General features: G+C 57.3%; 9 protein-coding genes across 9 annotated transcripts; 4 read left to right on the plus strand and 5 right to left on the minus strand.

Moving 5' to 3' along the window:
* Window positions 1–925: 925 nt before the first annotated feature.
* On the minus strand, window positions 926–2236 carry MYCTH_2071270 (uncharacterized protein; the record flags this gene model as incomplete). Its single annotated transcript, XM_003666705.1, has 3 exons — window positions 926–1261; window positions 1466–1641; window positions 1744–2236. Coding segments are annotated over 3 exons (1005 nt in total), but the record flags the coding sequence as incomplete, so codon positions are not given.
* Window positions 2237–2620: 384 nt separating this feature from the next.
* Window positions 2621–4384, minus strand: MYCTH_2071899 (uncharacterized protein; the record flags this gene model as incomplete). The annotated part of the gene is made up of 3 exons (XM_003666706.1): window positions 2621–3469; window positions 3614–3823; window positions 3959–4384. The coding sequence occupies 3 exons, from the start codon at window positions 4382–4384 to the stop codon at window positions 2621–2623; spliced, it is 1485 nt and encodes a 494-aa protein (XP_003666754.1).
* A 497-nt stretch (window positions 4385–4881) lies between these two features.
* MYCTH_2311723 (uncharacterized protein) lies at window positions 4882–6595 on the minus strand. Its single transcript, XM_003666707.1, has 3 exons — window positions 6226–6595; window positions 5580–6142; window positions 4882–5516 (listed from the first exon to the last, which is right to left on the minus strand). Exons 1-3 carry the CDS (start codon window positions 6344–6346, stop codon window positions 5187–5189), a joined length of 1014 nt encoding a protein of 337 aa, XP_003666755.1. The 5' UTR covers window positions 6347–6595; the 3' UTR covers window positions 4882–5186.
* Window positions 6596–6774: 179 nt separating this feature from the next.
* MYCTH_2311726 (uncharacterized protein) lies at window positions 6775–7820 on the plus strand. The gene is made up of 2 exons (XM_003666708.1): window positions 6775–7372; window positions 7433–7820. The coding sequence occupies exons 1-2, from the start codon at window positions 7003–7005 to the stop codon at window positions 7477–7479; spliced, it is 417 nt and encodes a 138-aa protein (XP_003666756.1). The 5' UTR covers window positions 6775–7002; the 3' UTR covers window positions 7480–7820.
* A 1-nt stretch (window position 7821) lies between these two features.
* On the plus strand, window positions 7822–9342 carry MYCTH_2311727 (uncharacterized protein). Its single transcript, XM_003666709.1, has 4 exons — window positions 7822–7988; window positions 8045–8081; window positions 8159–8770; window positions 8874–9342. Exons 1-4 carry the CDS (start codon window positions 7986–7988, stop codon window positions 9275–9277), a joined length of 1056 nt encoding a protein of 351 aa, XP_003666757.1. The 5' UTR covers window positions 7822–7985; the 3' UTR covers window positions 9278–9342.
* Window positions 9343–10883: 1541 nt separating this feature from the next.
* Window positions 10884–11625, plus strand: MYCTH_2121306 (uncharacterized protein; the record flags this gene model as incomplete). The annotated part of the gene is made up of 2 exons (XM_003666710.1): window positions 10884–11330; window positions 11446–11625. The coding sequence occupies 2 exons, from the start codon at window positions 10884–10886 to the stop codon at window positions 11623–11625; spliced, it is 627 nt and encodes a 208-aa protein (XP_003666758.1).
* Window positions 11626–11739: 114 nt separating this feature from the next.
* Window positions 11740–13513, minus strand: MYCTH_2311732 (uncharacterized protein). Its single transcript, XM_003666711.1, has 4 exons — window positions 12861–13513; window positions 12552–12706; window positions 12081–12441; window positions 11740–12027 (listed from the first exon to the last, which is right to left on the minus strand). The coding sequence occupies exons 1-4, from the start codon at window positions 13279–13281 to the stop codon at window positions 11855–11857; spliced, it is 1110 nt and encodes a 369-aa protein (XP_003666759.1). The 5' UTR covers window positions 13282–13513; the 3' UTR covers window positions 11740–11854.
* A 957-nt stretch (window positions 13514–14470) lies between these two features.
* Window positions 14471–16915, plus strand: MYCTH_2311735 (uncharacterized protein). The gene is made up of 4 exons (XM_003666712.1): window positions 14471–14917; window positions 14977–16243; window positions 16307–16391; window positions 16445–16915. The coding sequence occupies exons 1-4, from the start codon at window positions 14705–14707 to the stop codon at window positions 16752–16754; spliced, it is 1875 nt and encodes a 624-aa protein (XP_003666760.1). The 5' UTR covers window positions 14471–14704; the 3' UTR covers window positions 16755–16915.
* On the minus strand, window positions 16859–18144 carry MYCTH_2311736 (uncharacterized protein). The gene is made up of 4 exons (XM_003666713.1): window positions 17832–18144; window positions 17452–17701; window positions 17291–17383; window positions 16859–17044 (listed from the first exon to the last, which is right to left on the minus strand). Exons 1-4 carry the CDS (start codon window positions 18093–18095, stop codon window positions 16893–16895), a joined length of 759 nt encoding a protein of 252 aa, XP_003666761.1. The 5' UTR covers window positions 18096–18144; the 3' UTR covers window positions 16859–16892.
* Between the last annotated feature and the right edge of the window lie 83 nt (window positions 18145–18227).

An 18227-nucleotide genomic window follows, 5' to 3' on the forward strand; every position in this document is an offset into this window, starting at 1 on the left:
TGATTATTGCCAAAGGCTGAAACTGGACAGTCCCCCCCCCCCCCCCCCCCCCCGCGCCAATACATGCAATGCCATCTCACAGCCCAATTCGATCCGAGATCCAACATATCGACTATCTTTTAGATGGCCGCGAGCCGTGATGCAAAAGGGAGGGAAAAAAAAAAAAAAAGAGACCACTGACAGAACCAAGACGAAAGGTCAAATCAATACATCACCAATGTCTCTCGCCGATTGGGAATGCCTCGGGCTTGCGGAAGTCAAAGTCGTCGGGCATGTCCTTGTCCAGACGGTCCCTGGGCACCTCGTGGAGGATGACATATTTTCGCGTGCCGGTGACGCGCCAGGCGCGGTCGAGGATGCGAAGGTAGGCGAGCTGTGGACACCAGCGGGCGGCAATGGCGGCCGAGAGGGACCGGAACCAGTACGCGGTCGGGTACGGCTCGGCGACGTGGCGGCCTGCGGCGCCCGGCTTCTGCTGCTGCTGCTGCTGCTGCTGCTTGTTGTGCTTGTTGTGCCACGTCCCGAGCCCGTCGGCGAGCCAGAGGTGGCGGAGGTGTCGCATCTTGACGAGGTGGCCGCGCAGCTCCCGCAGGCTGGGCCCGGCCTCGTCGCCGGCGACCAGCGGCGGCATCCGGATCCTGAGCGACTCGAGCGCCTCCAGCCAGGGGGAGGGGAAGCAGGCGAGGAAGGCCAGCCCGTCCCGGGGCGACATCGACTCGGTCGGCAGGACGAGCCCCCTCAGCCGCGGGCCGGAGGCGTTCGCCGCGAGTTGGAACTGCTCCGGTATGACCCACGTGCGGTAACCCCCTTCGGCCTCGCCCCAGTCCCGGGGCGGCGGCGGGTCGATGCGGAGGACGAGCTGGCGCAGGTGCTGCTCGTGCCCATGCGCCAGGTGCTGCAGCAGGCACCCGCCCTTCCACGGCCAGGTGGCCTTGCGCAGGCCCGTCAGGCAGCGCGCGTAGGGCGCCGAGACGGATGAGATCAGCGAGAAGCCGAGGCGGTCGCTCAGGCGGCGGAGATGGCTCTTGTTCTTGTCGTGGAGGCTCTCCAGGTGGAGACCCTCGAGGGCCTTCAGGTTGGTGAGGTATGCCAGGTAGTGCGGGACGCCGGCCGGGGTGATGGCCCTGTTGAGGTCGTTGTCCGCGATCTCGAAGCCGTAGCCGAGCGTCAGCGTGCGCAGGCCGAGGGGCTTGCCGCCGGCCCTTTTGTACTGCAGACACAGCGACCGCATGGCGTGGTTGGGGTCCCACTGGAGCCCGTACTCGGGAAGGCCGTACATGCGAGGGCAAAAGGACCCGTTCAGTGACAGGCCTCCGATGTGGTGGCGCAGGGAGAGTTCGAGGTACGTGAGGCCTGGCGAGCCTTTGATTACGGCCACGAGGTTGTCGAAGTAAGGGGATGGGTAGCGGTTATCGTACTGCAGGTTGTTAAGGGAGAGGGCGCGCAGGTTCGGGAAGCTGAAGACGGGCGCCACGCCGATGTCGAGGCCGAGGTTGATAGAGTTGGCTAGGGGCACCGTGAGTCCCGGATTGAGCCACACCTTCTGCCTCCAATGGGGGGCGTCGTGAGCGGGAAGGAGGAGGAGTCCGAAGGTGTCGTGCTTGGAAGCTGTGATGTTCACGCACTGGATCTCGGCGCGGTCTGGTTGCGCGTTGTCATACAGACGGGTCAGAACACAAGTTCTGTCGCCGCCAAGCGACCTCCGGGGGAGGGAGAGGGAGAGGGAGAGGGGAGTGCACCTACGGCGCTGTAGAAGGATCAGCAGGTCGAGCACCCGGGGCACGTCCCGCGCCGAGAAGCTGCGGAGGCGTTCCGCGCGTAGAAGTGTTTCCCTCAGCCCGCTGAATAGCTCGTCCACGCCGCGCTTAAGAACGGACCGGGTGGAGTTCCTTGCGTGCGACTCCCAGCGCCTGTTCCCGGCCGTGAATCTCTTGTACAGATTGGGTGCCATCTTTTGCATGTCGACGCAGAGCGAGAGCGTGTTCCGTTTGAGGAACGATGAGAACCGGTCCCAAAAGGCATGCTGGTCGCGCCATCTGGGGTGCATGCAGAGACATGGTATGGTGATGGCGGCCCAGAGATAGGGCTGTGCAGCGTTGTAGAACCGCTTGCTCACGAGGGCCGCATTACGCAGGTCGTTGACGTCGTAGAGGAACCCGAAGATGATGATGCCCAGCTCCGCCACGCCAATGACAGCCTCGGCTGTGACGAGGTCCCTCTTATGGTTTTTGGCCATCTCGCTCCGACCGCCTGCTGGTCTCGAACTGGTATCAGTAAAGAAAAGGCGTGTGGTAGGAGAGAAGAGCAGCGCTCGCGGAATGAAGGCGGCAGTAGAAGATTGGCAGGTCATGGAGGAGGGTTGAGAGGAGCTGTAAGCTGTAAGCGCGTAGGACGGAATAAGGAGGCATTAGAAAGAAGAAGGGGCTCAAAGCCGGATGTTTTTGGGACAATCCCAATGTATGTGCGCTTCAGAAAATGAAGCCAGACCAACCCTGATTGTAAGCGTCCACCCCGTCGTCGCCGCTCACTCACCTGCGCAACACAAAGCGTCTTGTCGGCGGCCGGCCCGGAGGCTGGCCAGGAGATTTGAATAGACAAGTTGTTCCAGCCTTGGGGGCCTTCATCCTTCCCCCCTCCCCCTCCCCCAATTTTCCCTCTGCTTCTCCCTCCACCAAGCCCTCAACCTCTCCACCCCGGCCCTGCACCAACCCAGCTCTCCCGGGTCCGCAACCCACCAGCTCTGGCCACTAGCCAGGCGGTCGCTGACGTACTTCCTCAGCGACCCGCCCTCGAACAGGTGGTTCTTCACCCCGAGCAGCAGCACCACGCTGCCCTCGGCTGGCGTGAACTCTTCCGGGTCCAGGTAGACCGACAGGTGCACCTGCTTGGGCGTGCTCATGTCTGCGAGCCGCGCCGTCCGCTGCCGGAAGGAGGGGCCGATGTAGGACGGCTCAACGCCCGAGAGGGACGTCACCACCGCGAGCACGTTGACCATCCAGTTCTGGCGGTACGGGAGGTGCGGGATCTGGGAGAGGGGGGTCAGCTTGACCAGTTGCCTGGCGTCGGTCGGGAGCCACGGACGGGGGTTTGTGACGGCTTGGGGTTTGGCTTGTTGCGGTTGCAGTCGAGACTGCGGTTGCGGTTGGTGTGGACGTGGTTGAAGATGGTCAGGGCTTTCGTTTTCGCCGCCGTGTTCTTGGTTCTGCTTGACGATGGCAGCTCCGAGTTCCTCTCGGGGATCCGGAGGAGCGGCAACAGCGATGCGGCGTTGAGTGACGCGCTCGGCGGACACTACGAGGGTCTCAAAAGCCGAGTCGGAATCGGAGAGGTAGTCGGATTCGTCTGGTCTCTCTCTCTCGGCGGGGTTCGCAGAGACAGTTCCGGAGATCTCGGGAGCATGTGCTTTGGCAGCTTCGTCTGCCACGACCGCGCTGCTAGCTTGGCCGCCTTCCTCGACATCCATCAGCCGCTCGATGATCTCGTCATCCTCCTCGTCCTCAAACTCTCCCGCCTCCCCCTCAACGTCTTGCTCAGCATGCTTTCCCATAGCTTTGGCCGGGGAAACGACGCCTTCTTCTCCGCCTTCCTGTCCAGCCTCTTCCTTCTCTCCAACCTGCGAATGCATTTCCTTCTCCCTCTTCTCCCTCTCCTGCCTCTTCTCCCTCTCCTCCCTCTTCTCCCTCTCCTCCCTCTTCTCCCTCTCCTCCCTCTTCTCCCTCCTCTCCCTCTCCTCCCTCTCCTCCCTCTCCCTCCTCAGGATTCCCAGATACTCCTCGTTCCATCCGACCGTAACCATATCGCCCACGACCAGATACACCACCCTCTTCCGCGTCCCACCGGGGTCCCTCATTCCCGCCCTTCTTCTCCTCCTCTCCCTTTGCCTCTCCAACCACTCCGGATCCCCCATCCCGTCGTCGGGTACCTCTTCTTCTTCCTCCTCCCCTTCCGCCTCCTCCACCAGCTCCTCCTCCCCCAGCGAGAACCGATCCAGCCGGACATAGCACCCCTCATACACGCTGCCGCCGTCGACGAACCCGTGGATCTCGCCCCTCACAAAAGCCTGGATGCACAGCTCCCCGTCGCCCAGGAGCAGCCGCACGGTGCGCTCGGGCCGTCGTGACTGTCGCCGCCGTCGTCGTGCTGCTGCTGCTGCTGCTGCTCCACTGCCGTCCCCGTCCCCGCGGAGACCGTCCTCGTCCGGGTGGGGAATCGGGATGCAGCGCTCGACCGACTCGACCAAGAAGACCGACCCCGGCACGCAGTACCGCGTGCGGAGGATGTCGGCTATGAGCGGGCGAGGGTCGAGCGGGTTAGAGGGGTCGAGGGAGACGACGGGATTGTGATTGGGATGATCCCCCTCTGCTGGGAATGTGGATGTGGGCATTTTGGTGTTGAATCTGGTCGGCCGCCGTGGGAAGCGGTACGGGTATGCTTAGGTGTTGACATGAGTGAGATGTATCGGGTGTTTTGGTAGTGTGGTGGTGAGGGGTGTGGAGCAACCGGCTGATACCTTTGAACCATTTTGGAAGAAGTGAAATACGCGGGTTTGCAGACGCGTTTTGGGGACGCGTTGAGGAGAGGTGAACTGAAGTGTTCGGTGGACCCTAACCCCGATGCTGTGGCACCACCAAGTCAAGTGGGAGCACACCGGAAGAGCTGCTCGGTGGAAGGCTTTGAATGTTTGGTAGTGAGTTACCAAAGGTAACACGGCTGCCAGTCGCTGGGTGCACTCCTGCGGGTTAATCCCCTGCCAATCCTCTGACAACAATGACATTCCGTTAGGTATCGAAAACTAACTAGCTCTCTCTATTAAGCATGGAGGGCTGGGGTGATTAGCGAATAGAGAAGAGAAGAAAAAAGAAAAGAAAAAAAAAAAAAAAAAAGGAAAGTGGCAGCAGAGATGCGAAGGAGCTTCGGATACTAGAAAGGAGATAGGGGTAATGAAGCCAACCAACGGAATACGATTGCCAACAAGACGTAAAACACCATAGGCTAAGCGGGGTATGACCTGTAAACCGCATCGATTTGCGCCACGCTGTTGCTCCCCCACGACCCGAGCCTCAGACGCCGTCTGCAGCTGTCGACGACTCTGGCACTGCTTCTGCCGGGATATCAATTATTCGGGACAGATCCGACCGTCAAAAACACGCACTTTGGCTCGAGGAGCCTTCCAGAGACCTGGATACCTAGTAACCGTTCATGGCCACCCGTTGCGAGCCGCGGCTCATCTCGCGCTCGGCAGATGGGCTGATCGGCCTGCTGCCGTGACCCTGTGCACTGCTCTCCTTGAGAGCCAGGAGCTGCTTGGCGCGGAACGTCTCGTAGTGGATCTGAGAAGTCGTCTCGATGAGATCCTGGAGGTGCGTCCGGAGCAGGAAGTTCCGGAGGTAGACAAATTCGCAGTGGTTCTCGTCCTCGACGTTGATGACGCCCCACCGGTTCTGGCGACCCCGGACCTGCTTGCCATTGACAATGATGGACTTCTCGGAACCGACCACGGCGAAGGGGATGAGGTTCTGGCCAACGTGTCAGCTACGGCTCCACCAAAACAGAAAACCCCACAAACTCGCAAAGCCAACCTTAATCTGGGTGTTGATAGCACGCTCTTCCTCGTCAAACTCGTCATTGTCGTAAGGGTACATCTTCAGGTTGTGGAATGCAAACTCCTCCTTGATGCGCTGCTTGAACGCCTGGCGCTCCTCCAGGGTGAGCGTGTCGGCCTTGGCAATGACGGGAACGACATTGACGACATCCGACAGCTTCTTCAGCACGACAATGTCGATCGGCTTGAGCGAGTGGCCCGAGGGCTGGATGAAGAACAGGCAGCAGTGGATGCGCGTGTCCTGAATGTACCGTTCACGCTGGGCGGTGAGTTCCTTCCTCAGATACGCAGAGTGCTGGTCCTTGATGTACTTGACGATGGGGTCCCAGCACCGGTCATTGTTGATCAGGTCGCCGTAGCCGGGGGTGTCGACAATGTTCAGCCTCAGCCGGACGCCGTTCTCCTCGATGATATGCGAAACCGACTGGATCTCGGTAGTCGACCGAATCGTCTCGTCCGGCTTGAGCCGGCCCTTGGACTCAATAAGGTGCGAAGCGAAGATGGTGTTGATCAGTGTCGACTTGCCCAAGCCAGTCTGGCCTGCAACGCGAAACACGTCAATCCCAGCTCGTATTCAGAGTGGAGCTGACAGCTAAGCAGGTGAGGGATGAAGATGGACTAACCAACGCAGATGATGTTGAACTGGAATCCGCGCTTGAGCAGCTTGCGCTCGATCTGGGACGTGATGCTGTCGAAACCGACATGGCTCTGGGGGTAGATTGTCGCGGGAGGCACCGACGCCATTTTTCTGTTTGGCTGGCGGTTGGGCGAACCGGCTGCAACACGGGACTTATTCGAAGAGCAAAGCAAGGATCGCTCGTTTCGAAGCGTCGAAACAAGGCGGAAAGTCGGAGTCGGGAAGTGACGAGATCCGGTGGCAGCGAATTGAGGTCGACTGGGTATGGTCGGTGAGTTTGTTGAAGGGGAATTTCTTCGTACCTCCCTCGCGAAAGCCGCTTCTGTCCAGCAATAATTTCCCAGGGGTGCTGGCCGAGCTGGCTAGGGAAAAGGGGAGGGAAGTGGACTGCTCGTGATTGGCTTGTGGGACCTGCCCCAGGGACAAGCCTGAACGGGTTAACTTACTACGGAGTAGTATGCAGCACCGTCTGAGCGCTGGTGGACCGTGCCAGCCCTGCTCGGCACGTTGAACTTTGAGTTTGGGAAGATCGAGTCGCCGACATTTTTTCTGGGCAACTCGGACAACACCACGATCCACCCACGACACCCGGCGGGACAACGACGACGACAAGAGGGCATGCAGAGGTAGTATCCTCTTACCAGGCAAGGCAATTACAGAACCAAGGGGACTCGGATGAGCTAAGAGTCCCTCGCTGCACGTACTACTCAACTCGGCTCGACGCCAATCCGATTTTCCAATTCCGAACGCGGTCGAAAGAACAATGGCGTTGACGGCGCCGGTGATGAGGATGGCCTCATCCAGCTCATTTTTCCCACGACTCCTAGCGCCGACGCTGTTATCGACGACAAGGATACAGCTCCGTGTTCGACAATTCTCGCTCCCCCTATTTCCGTCCCTCACCCTCGCCATTCCCGTCGGCTTTCAGCTTGGGCTCCCGTCATTACCATCGATCCTCGAAGGCATCTGGGAGTCGATCCTCAAGGCGGTGCCCAAAAAGAAGACTTCACACATGAAGAAGAGGCACAGGCAGATGGCGGGCAAGGCGCTGAAGGACGTGACCTCCCTCTGCAAGTGTCCCGCATGCGGAGAAGTCAAGAGGATGCACTACCTCTGCCCGAACTGCGCCAGAAGTAAGTAAAGCTGGTCACAGTCCCACACCGACTAGATGTTGTGCTGACCGGGAGAAATAGAGCTTAGAGATTTCATGAACAAGGAGGCCCGGGCAAACGCTCACTGAAGTCGGGGGTCTGGGCGACACGAGTAGAGGCAGTGTGATGTGGACACGGGCTGAAATGGAGTTTATGCCAGGGAACCAGCCCATAACTTCTTTGCACTGAATTGTGTACAGGCATTGACGGAGGTCTGGTGTACATATACTGTAACATTACGAGCATGAGTCTGTGTGCGAATTTTTGTGGTTGTGGGAAAGGGCTGCTGTCCACTTCCACCCATTCCGGCAATGAGAAAAAAAGAATAAAATCAGCAGCAGGAAATGCCTACTAGACAAGGATTGGTGTCGTGCTTTGTGTGTAGGTATTGTAGTACATAGGTAACTGCTGATCGCAAGTGCACCGCAAGTCTTCTGACACCTGTGGCATGCGCGATTACCCCACCATTGTTACTGCAGCAAGCTGTCAGGCACCTCGTATGGAACCTTGCACCCCGCAGTCCTTCTTGAATCGAGCACCGAACCACAGCTGGTTCTTTTTTTTTATTTGAAGGCTCCTTTATGGAGAGGTGACAATGGCAAGGGACTTATTGTACTCGCGGAACGAAGAACCGTTGCTGACTTTTCCCCCCAGTCGAAACAATACCTCACCGCGCATACGGTGGACGAAGGTGCGCGAATGCGGCCCCGCGATCCAATTCCTTCTCCCTACCCGAGCTCTCCGTTACTGACCCGGACCGCCCTACAGCCCACCCGTCAGATATCTTTTCGCTCGCCCCTACCCCGACCTGTCTCCTCTCCGCAAGCGGCTCCTCATCCCTTCGTGTCCACGGCACCACAGACGCCACCTTCCCCCTCCAACAAACCATTCCTAATGCCCACAAGCTCGGGTGCCACCACATCTGCACAGCGCGCGGCGGCGTCGGCGCCGTCGCAGCCAGCGTAGGTTTTGGGGGTGAGATCAAGGTCTGGACCTATGGGAACCCTGCCGAAGACGGCGACAACAACAACAACAAGAACAACAACAGAAACATCAAGGACAACGCTTCCTCGCAGAAAGAATGGAAGCTGCACTGGGAACTGCCCCCCAGCAAGACTGACGGCGGCGACGTGTGGGCGGTGGCGCTGAGCGCCGACGAGGGCTATCTCGCGTGCACGACGAGCGACGGGCGGATCCACGTGTGGGACATTGAGGCGCGCGAGAGGATCCAGACGTACGAGACGGGGGCGCGTGGGGGCGGGAGCTTTGCCATGGCCGTGGACCTGAGCCGCGACGGGCGGCTGACGGCGAGCGGGCACGAGAGCGGCGCGGTGTACGTGTTCAACAACGATGCGGGGAGGATGGTGTATTCGCTTTCTGGTAGGTCTTCTTACCCTCCCCTCCCACCCCCTTTGTGTTGCCCGCCCCCGGGGAAAGGGAAGAGGGGGGAATGTCGATTGGCTTGCTAACGTGTTCATGACAGGTCTGGCGAAACCCGTGAGGGCGGTTGCCTTCTCACCCGGGTGCAAACGTCTTGCGGCGGCAGGCAACGCGGGCGTGATTGCAATCTACGACATGGAGCATGGAGAGCATGTGGGCAACCTTACGACACCGACGAGCAGACCCGCGTGGATCACCTCGCTGGACTGGAACGACACGGGTGAGTATCTCCTCACCGGAGCGTTGGACGGCAAGGTCAAGGTTTGGGATGTGGCCCGCGGCGTGTGCGTGGCGACGCACAGCGAGACGGAGTCGGCCTTGTGGAGTGTGAGGTGGCTGCCCAAGACAGAGCGGGCGTTGGGACCTGGTATGGGGAAGAGCGAGATGTTTTGCGCGGCAGGGGCAAGCCGGAGTATCACCTTCTACAGGGAGGCCACCGGGTCTTGAGCGTTGGTGAGAAGTCTCATATCTTTACTTAGGGCTGCCCGAGAGTCCGACTAGACATCATCGTCGCCTGTGGCTTCGAGATGGGATAGAGAAAAGCAAGAGACGAACGCCCGGTCAGATTCCCCTTTCGTCAAAAGAAGGGTTGCTTGCCATTATTAGCATTTTGTCTATGTAGTATCATGTTGGCCAGAATTCTGCTCCTTTCCCTCCCGCATTGCGTATTTTTCCCGTGTATATTTGCAGGGGTCGTGACGGAGCACCCGGTACTTTGTAGGCACTCTGTAGAACTGCACGAGAGCCTGCCCGTGCAAAGTGCGTTGCAAGTCGAAAGCCGCGTCCTCAGGGATCTGAGCACATGCACGCGTTCAAGATCAACTGCAAGCAGAAGAAAGTATCTAAAGCGATTGGGCTGTTCCAATGCTTGCCTGCCTGGGTGGCTGCCAAGGCATCATGCACCTAGATGTGCCCGCCCGACTACAGGTACGGAGGTTGGCCCCAAAAGTCCACCCCCCATCCCAGGATGCCAAGGTCTTGGCATACAGTATAGTCAGCTGACACTGCAATAGACACTTGCACACTTTTTTACCAACCCGACTTTCAGACTTATCCAACACTTCAAAACTAGGCTTATTTTAAGCATTTGAAACAGCATTCAATTTGCTATTTTACTTGCAATCAAAGGAGGTCAATTTACCAGCAGTTATGTCGCTTTCCTCTGGCCTAACTACTTCTAAGTCTGTCCCTGACGTCTTCCACGTATTAGATACTCTAGCTCTCCCTAACGAAGTCTATCTTCCTCGGGTCAACGCCTGTGTTCGTGGACAATACACCTCCTCCAGGATTCTGAATCCTAGCATGGTACATGGGTCCTGCGCCAAAAAAGCCACTGGCGGCAAGTACCGCGCTAGGATTCAGAATCCTGGAGGAGGTGTAGTGGTATGTTTGCCATGCCCGGGGGGACTCCGGGTACTGCGGGTACTTCGGGTACTGCGGGCATTTCGGGCATTGCGGGCACTTCGGACTCTCTAGCCATAGTAGGCTCTGTCGGTACTGAGCTAGTTAGAGTAGGTCTATTAACCTTGGAAAGACAGCTTACCAAAACGCTCCAGAATTATCACGGCTACTGTATTTGGGAGATTCGTAGGCTCTGGCATCAAGGTTAGGCAGGGAAAAACCCAGATGTGCGGGTGGAGATCAATTTGCAATAGAAATTACAGTATAAACAAGATTGTGTATGTACTTCGCACGTTGTCAGCAGCCTGGGCTTGGCATGCCTTGGGGGGTGGACTTTTGGGGCCAACCTCCGTAGTTATTGCTAGAAAAAAGCGTTACAGAGAGTCACGTGGTTTGGCGCCGAGGTCGTGACAGCACGTTGCCCCGCCAGCGGCCTGCGTTGACGGGCCAAGCCTTGCTGCAATTCCAATCGCAGCCCTTCACGGCAACTTGCGACGCTGGGGCTCCAATTGATGATTGATCCATCCCCAACCTCAAAGTTGGGCATTTGGCAGTTCCAAGTTCGAACCTTGGACTCGACTCTAGACTAGCAGAACCCTCTGCCCCAGACTCATTTTCCGTCGAACAACTTCCACCTGACGTCACTTGCGCAATGCCCATCACTCGCCGATCGACCCGGTCGTCCACCGGCGCCGGCAAGCAATCGACCCTCAGCTTCAAGCACAAGGTCACCAAGGCGATCCAGACCGGCAAAGAAGCGTACGAGTCGCCATCGCGCGCAAAGGAATACATCCCCGAGCCGTCGCCCGAGCCCGCCGCCAGCAAACGGGAGCCGAAGAAGGAAGAGAAGGAGGAGGAGACACCGGCCCCCAGCGATGACGAGCAGCTGCAGAAGGCTCAGCCGGCGGCGGTAGCGGCGGCGTCGGGAGCATCAGAGGCGGAGATCGAAGCGGCCAAGATCACCGACCGAGCGATCGAGCGGTACTGGAACGGAATCGAGAACAGCCGGAAGGCGAAAGCGGTGCACAGAAAGCACACGGAGGGTCTGACGACCGGGGAGAAGGTGCTGCGGTACTTTGATGTCAGTTCACAATACGGGGTACGTCTCCTTTCTTTTCTCTTCCTTTTTTTTTTTTTTTTTTTTTTTTTTTTTTTTTTTTGTATCGACCTGGCGGTTGTCGTCCATGGATTTGCTAACGCTCCTGACGCTACAGCCCTGTGTCGGTATTACTCGCCTTAAGCGGTGGCAGCGTGCGCAGAGGCTGGGGCTGAACCCGCCTATCGAGGTGCTCGCCGTGCTCCTGAAAGAAGAGGCCAAGGGAAATACGGCGATTGAGAAGGCACATATGGATGAACTGCTGAACTCGGCTGCCGTTGGGTCGGTTGGGGTCTAAGACGGCGATCAGGCAGGGCTCGGATGACGACAATATTTGTTTTTTCTTCTCCTCCCTTCAGGGCGGTGGGCGTTTTGGAGTTGAAAGGGAACTGGCTCATCTAACTTGCTTTTTTTTTTCCATTTGATTCCTGGGAGGTTTTGTCTGGCTCTATCCGCACTGGGTACCTCTAACCGTCTAGTCTAACTGGGTAGCAACGAGACTCGCTCAAGAATCTAGCAACTCCGGCTCAGTACCAGATACTCCTTGTCCGGTGGTGTGGACTGCGCTCCGTTCCCTCTTGCTCCATCTGTTTTATCGAGTCGTAAAGGAAGAAGTCAAGGAGGATGGCGTTTATGTGTGTTCCGGGATGTTGTCTGACGATTTCTCTGCGTAGCAACTCTACGCACCAGATGCTGCAGGCTGGAAAAGTGTCAGCGCCACATTCATGCGCAACCGGCGACGTACTTGCTCACCCCGTATTTGCATCTCCCAAGACCCGCCTTGTGGTATCTCCTCCTTGCGGTATATTGCTGCCTCCAACGGTGGGCTGTAGGAGATGCATCCCAAAGTCTTGAGAATCTGAGGAACGCGGTAGTCCGCGAACATGGTAATCTTGTCAATGTCCCGAAACTCCCCGTAGTCCTCTCCCTCGAAGCAGGCCCAGAGATCGGCGACGAGAATCTGTGCCCGCTTGAGGATGCGGACCGGCTCCCGTCGCCCCGGGAAGTGATGCTCATCGCGGAAGCAACTGAAGTCCCGGGCTAGCAGGTTGACAAGGCGCGCAGCAGAACCCCTGGCCGCCTCTACCAGGTTTACGGGGTGGCACTGGTATTTCTGGGCAAGCGTGTCAGATCTCTCTCCCCCCCTCCCCCGGTGGTCGCAAGAGCGAACAAGAAGGCAAAGACAAACCAAACGGCGGCAGCACCTAAGGGCTAAGAACATACTTCGTACAACACCTGTCCTGCCTCGCGCAAGCAAGCTAACCTCTCGGCCAGGAGGGGCATCTCCTCATCCGTACAAGACCGGAAGACATGCCTCAGGACATCCAGGGTGCACTCCTCTTCATCTTGCCAGAAATGGGGGTCGGTGATGGGAATGCCTTGTTTGTTCGTGAAAATGAATCAATTAGGGTCTCGCTCCGATCCATCCTTTTGAAAAGAAGCACCTGAAGCAAACGGCAGGAACACCCACGACCGCTGCAAGTGCCGCTGCAAGCAACCGCCGCGGCAGGACGAACAGAAAAAGCGACCTACCTTCCTCCAGCGCCCGCTGCAAGCCAGCCACCAGGCTCCAGTACCCCGTCCAGCGCTTGCCGCGGTACTCGACCGCGAACCGCTCCGTCTCAGACCGGTCGGACCAGAAGGAGAAATTCAGCAGGTCCATGACGAAGACGAAGGCGACGGCGGCCTCGGCCCCGATCACATGCCTGTCCGGGTGCAGCTCGTGGGTGGACCAGGTCGCGGGCGAGTACTGCTTCTGCTGCATCTGCTCGTAGATGGCGGCGGCCGCGTTCTTGCAGGAGCGCATGTCGATGGACACGTCGATGCTGTTGTCGTAGACGAACTCGGCCCCCTCTAGCACTCCCGTCTCGGGCTCCTCCTCGATCGTGAGCTTGCCCTGCAGGTGTTGCCGGAGGAGGGCGAGGAGCTCATGGTCGGGTTCGTCGTCTGACATTTTGGCAGCGGTGCAGGAACGTGAGAAAAGAGGGGAAAAAAGCCGTCCGAAGCGAGGAAGAAAAAGGGTTTATTTGGGTGTGGAAAGGGTTGGTTTGAGTCTTCTGTGACAGACGGCGACGAGAGAAGATGAATTTGATATGGAGGAAAAAAAGGGGTGAACCGTGCGTGCACTGAGATTTCGCGAAGCAACCGCTCTGCGTGAGTGGGCTACGCCGTAGTGTAGAAAGAACAGATGCCAAATGTCATTTTTTAAGGAGGTTATGCAAAAAGGTTACCTAGAGCATATTGTACATCATGTAAACCTCGAGCGTTTCTAAAAGATTGCTGTCGTGTGAGCATGACACCAGGTATGGTGTTGTTCCTGGGCGTCGCCCAAAAGCAACAAACACATCCTGCAGGTACGGAACATCCACCTTCCCTCGCCTCACAGGAAAAACTGTGCGGTTCCTGGGTGGATTTTTCGCTTCAGCAGGGCGACCAGTTAACTAAGAATGCCACTAGAAACGAAACCCTTGGTTTCTGGCGGCAGCTGGACTACAAAACACAAACGGCAGGGCACCCCGAGACGGGACCAAACATGCATTTCCAACAGATAAGAGATTTATAACCTTACAGTAACCCGTACATACATGAGTAAGTGAGGTTCGAAGTACGGAAGATTCCGCGTACTCTACGGATTACACACATCTGTCAAAAGGCTGCCGGCGCGGCACTGCGGGTCTTGCGCTCGGATCACTTCGGCCACAAATCAATCAGGCGCCCTTCCGCTGCGGCTGCCGGGTCGGCAGGGATCTGGGGACCCTCTTTCGTTCGAAAGCCGACCATTCAAGTCGGTTGATTGCCTTGCTCTGCCTCCGCGGATGTGAAAGGCCACCGCGACAGGGTCGCGCAGCTAAGGCAATTCGACTCTTTCCCCTTGGGCAACAGCAATTCCCATGGTTGCTTTTAGAAAGCATTGCAATCTCTTTCCGAAAGCCGTTTCCCTCCTTTCTCAGCTCCACTCGACTGTGGTTTCCTCTCTGGGAGCACAGCATCATGGACCCAGCAGTCGGCGTTGAAGGGAGCGCAACGCCTGTTGCGCCGCTTGCGCCCGTGGTGCCAGTCATTGCACAATCTCGAGCCCGCGACAGTTTTAATTCGCAATCGCTCGGTCGCGGTTTGAACGCGCATGTCAAGCAGGTGGGTACCTGGAAGGTCATGGCTTCTTGCTCTCGCATTCAATCCCAGACAACTACTCGCGCGGCGCCCCTCCGTCGGTAGAAGACGCCCCTCCACATACAGCATCAACCCTTCTTACTCCCTTGCGCTCTTTGGTCCTAATTGGATCGCGCCGCATCTTACACTTCCTCTTCATTTCGACCGACTTCTTTCCCATCCAGCAGACCTTCATCGCATATGCTGCCCCGCGACGTCATCCAGAGATGGAGCTTGGCCCGGGGTTGCCGCTAACACAGACCAAACAGTCGCGCGTGTTGATGGTCGGCGCCGGAGGAATAGGATGTGAACTCCTCAAAAACCTTGTCTTGACCGGCTTCGGAGAGATCCACGTTGTCGATCTCGACACAATCGACCTCAGCAACCTTAACCGGCAGTTCCTCTTCCGTCAGGAACATATTAAGAAGTCGAAGGCATTGGTATGGCGTCCTCGCGCCCGTCGCTCCAGTTCCGCATGGGCTAACCGATTCGATGCCAGGTTGCAAAGGAAGTCGCCGAAAAGTTCAACCCAGCGGTCAAGATCGTCGCGCACCATGCCAACATTAAAGACGCCCAGTTCAGCATCGATTGGTTCGGCAGCTTCAGGATAGTGTTTAACGCATTGGACAACTTGGAAGCCCGTAGGCACGTCAACAAGATGTGCTTGGCGGCCGACGTGCCACTGATTGAGAGCGGAACTACTGGTTTCAACGGCCAGGTCCAGGTGATCAAGAAGGGCGTCACGGCGTGCTACGACTGCTCGCCAAAAGAGACGCCCAAGTCGTTTCCCGTCTGCACAATCCGCAGCACACCGAGCCAACCAATCCACTGCATAGTTTGGGGCAAGAGCTATCTTCTCAACGAGGTCTTTGGGGTGAGCGAAGACGAGTCGGCCTTTGACCACTCCTTGGATGCCGACAACGCCAAGGAGATCGAGGAGCTCAAGAAAGAGTCGGAAGCGTTGAGGAAAATCCGCGAATCCGTCGGCAGTCCAGAGTTCCACGAGATGCTCTTCGATAAGGTATTCAACACCGATATTGTCCGGCTGCGGTCCATGGAGGATATGTGGAAAACGAGGAAGCCGCCGGAGCCGCTCAACTATAAGGAGCTGTTGGAGAAGGCCTCCGAAGCGACGGCGGCGAAGGATGCGGTGCTGAAGAACGACCAGAAAATCTGGTCGCTGGAAGAGAACCTAGTCGTTTTTAACGATAGTCTTGACCGGCTTAGCAAGCGTGTCCTCGACATCAAGAACGGCCCCGACGGCGCCACGCAAGACGCCACCATTACGTTTGACAAGGACGACGAGGATACATTGGACTTTGTCGCCGCGAGCGCAAATATCAGGTCGACGATCTTTGGCATCGAACGCAAATCAAAGTTTGACATCAAACAAATGGCGGGCAATATCATCCCTGCCATCGCGACGACAAATGCCATCGTGGCAGGTCTTTGCGTGCTCGAGGCGTTCAAGGTGCTCAAGGGCGAGTACGAGAAGGCGAAAGAGGTATTCCTGACGCCTTTTGCACCCGCCCGGCTCCTCGCATCGGACAAGTCCAGAGAGCCGAACCCGGACTGCCCTGTCTGTGGCGTTTTCCAGACTCGCGCCTACGTCGATCTGTCGAGAGCAACGCTCAATGACCTCGTGGAGGACTTCTTGAAGCTCCAGCTGGGTTACGGAGAGAAAGACATCTCGATCAGCAATGATGTCGGCATTCTGTATGACCCCGATGAGACGGACAACCTGGGCAAGAAGTTGAGCGAGCTTGGTAAGCACCGGTGTACTGCTTAGAAGCTGTTCCGGGATCTTCTAACGATATGGCGTAAAATAGGTATTGGGCCAGATTCCTTCTTGACCATTACAGACGAGGACGATGAGGATCCCTTTGTCAACGTAGTGGTCGCCATTCAAGAAGCGTACGCCCCCATTGGCCGCATCCTTACTTCTTGCCATGCTGACCCTCTGATAGCAAGGAGCCTCTCGAGGACAAGCCGATCAAACGCGCTTCGCCTGAGGAGGTCAAGATCCCAACAAAACCCAAGAAAACTCCTGCGCCAGAATGCAATGGGCAGAACGGACATTCCGCCCAGAGCGGCAGCAGGCAACAGAGCGAAGCGGTAGCCGAAGTATTACCGGCTAAGCGCCCCCATCCAGAAGGCACAGAGGATGCCGCCTCCGTCAAGAAGGCCAAGACTTCGGCGTCGAACCTTGAGGATGATGGCGATGTCGTTGTCCTCGACGATAGCGCCGGGGGTGCCATCGTCATTGACGATGACTGAGAGAGGTGGCAAGTCACGAAGCAGAATGGCATCGCGGACCGTGAGCGAAGTTGCCAAGGCGTCGTCGTAAGCGGCCCAGGGACCTGCCAGAGACCAACCAACACCACCAAACATGAATGTGCGCCCGCCAGCCACCACTCAGACCGCGCTCAACCCACCGTCCAGGTTGAGGATACAGTTATTTGCATACTCGTTTTTGGCGAGAAAGGCGACGGCATCGGCGACTTCGCTCGCGGTCCCGAAACGTCCCAAGGGGATCTTTTTCTCGAGTTCGGTTTTATTCGCGAGGGCTTTTGCGTGGCGACAGTGATGATGTGTATGATTAGCTTGGGCACACGTATCGATCGACAGGAAACCAGCTGAGGCGTCCCCAGATTTGGCGATAGCGGCGCTGCTCCTTTACGGAGCAATTAAGGATGATTACTGGGGTTGCGTGGCCATAGGCAACAACAAAGATACTATCAAGAATACTACTGTAGGAATTGGCGGGGAAGGGGGAAGGGGGGGGGGACCAAATGAGAAGCATGAGAACTCACATTCGGTCATATCTGTGTCGATGTATCCCGGCACAACGGCGTTGACGCGGATACCATGCTGGGCTAGCTCCCGAGAGAGAGCAGTAGTCAGGCCTGCCGGTCATGGAACGAGTCAGTACTGAGACGCTCACTTAGAGGGTCAACCGATGATGTCTACCTACCTAGTTGGCCCGCTTTGGTTGCGGCGTAGATGGAGGTGCCGATGGCTGCCTTGTAGGCCAGCAAACTTGAGACGTTGACTATACACCCGCCTGCCCGCCGGGCTGCCATCTGCTTGGCGACCGTCTTGCACCCGAAGATGACGCTGCGCAGGTTGGTCGACAGCAGGGACTGGGCGGCTTCCTCGTTGGTGCGAAGAAATAGGGAGTGTTGCGACTGTCCAGCGCAGTTGACCAGGAAGTCAATCTCCTTCTGCAGTGCATGATATCAGCTTCTCTGCGGCTCTCCATTCTGCAACGGGTTGGATATGGACGAGGCTCAAGGAAACAGAAACAGAAACATGGCATAGTCAAAAGTGAATAAATAATGTCAGAGAGCCTACATGTTCCTTCACTAGTCCCTCCCACTCCTTCATCTCACCCACATCCAAACAGTGGATGCGGTGCAACTGCGAGGACCGGTCCGACCCCGGCGGCTCTCCAAGCTTTTGCAGCTCTCCCAGCGACCGCTCAAGCTTGGCCCTCGTCCGGCCCGCCAACACAACGCTGGCGCCCTCTTGGGCGAACCGCGACGCGATGGCGAAACCGATGCCGCCCGAGGCGCCGGTAACGACGGCCTTCTTTCCGGCCAGAGAGAGCACTGTCATTGATCTGATCTGGCCTTGTTAGTCCTTTCAGTTCCCGATCTCGTTCTTTGCTACCTACTATGTAGGGAATTTTTTTCTTTTTCTTTTTTCCTCGCCCCAACTTCGCGTAGGTACGTATGTACATACAACTGC

This window comes from Thermothelomyces thermophilus, chromosome 7 (assembly GCF_000226095.1).
Source record: "Thermothelomyces thermophilus ATCC 42464 chromosome 7, complete sequence".
Taxonomy (NCBI): domain Eukaryota; kingdom Fungi; phylum Ascomycota; class Sordariomycetes; order Sordariales; family Chaetomiaceae; genus Thermothelomyces; species Thermothelomyces thermophilus.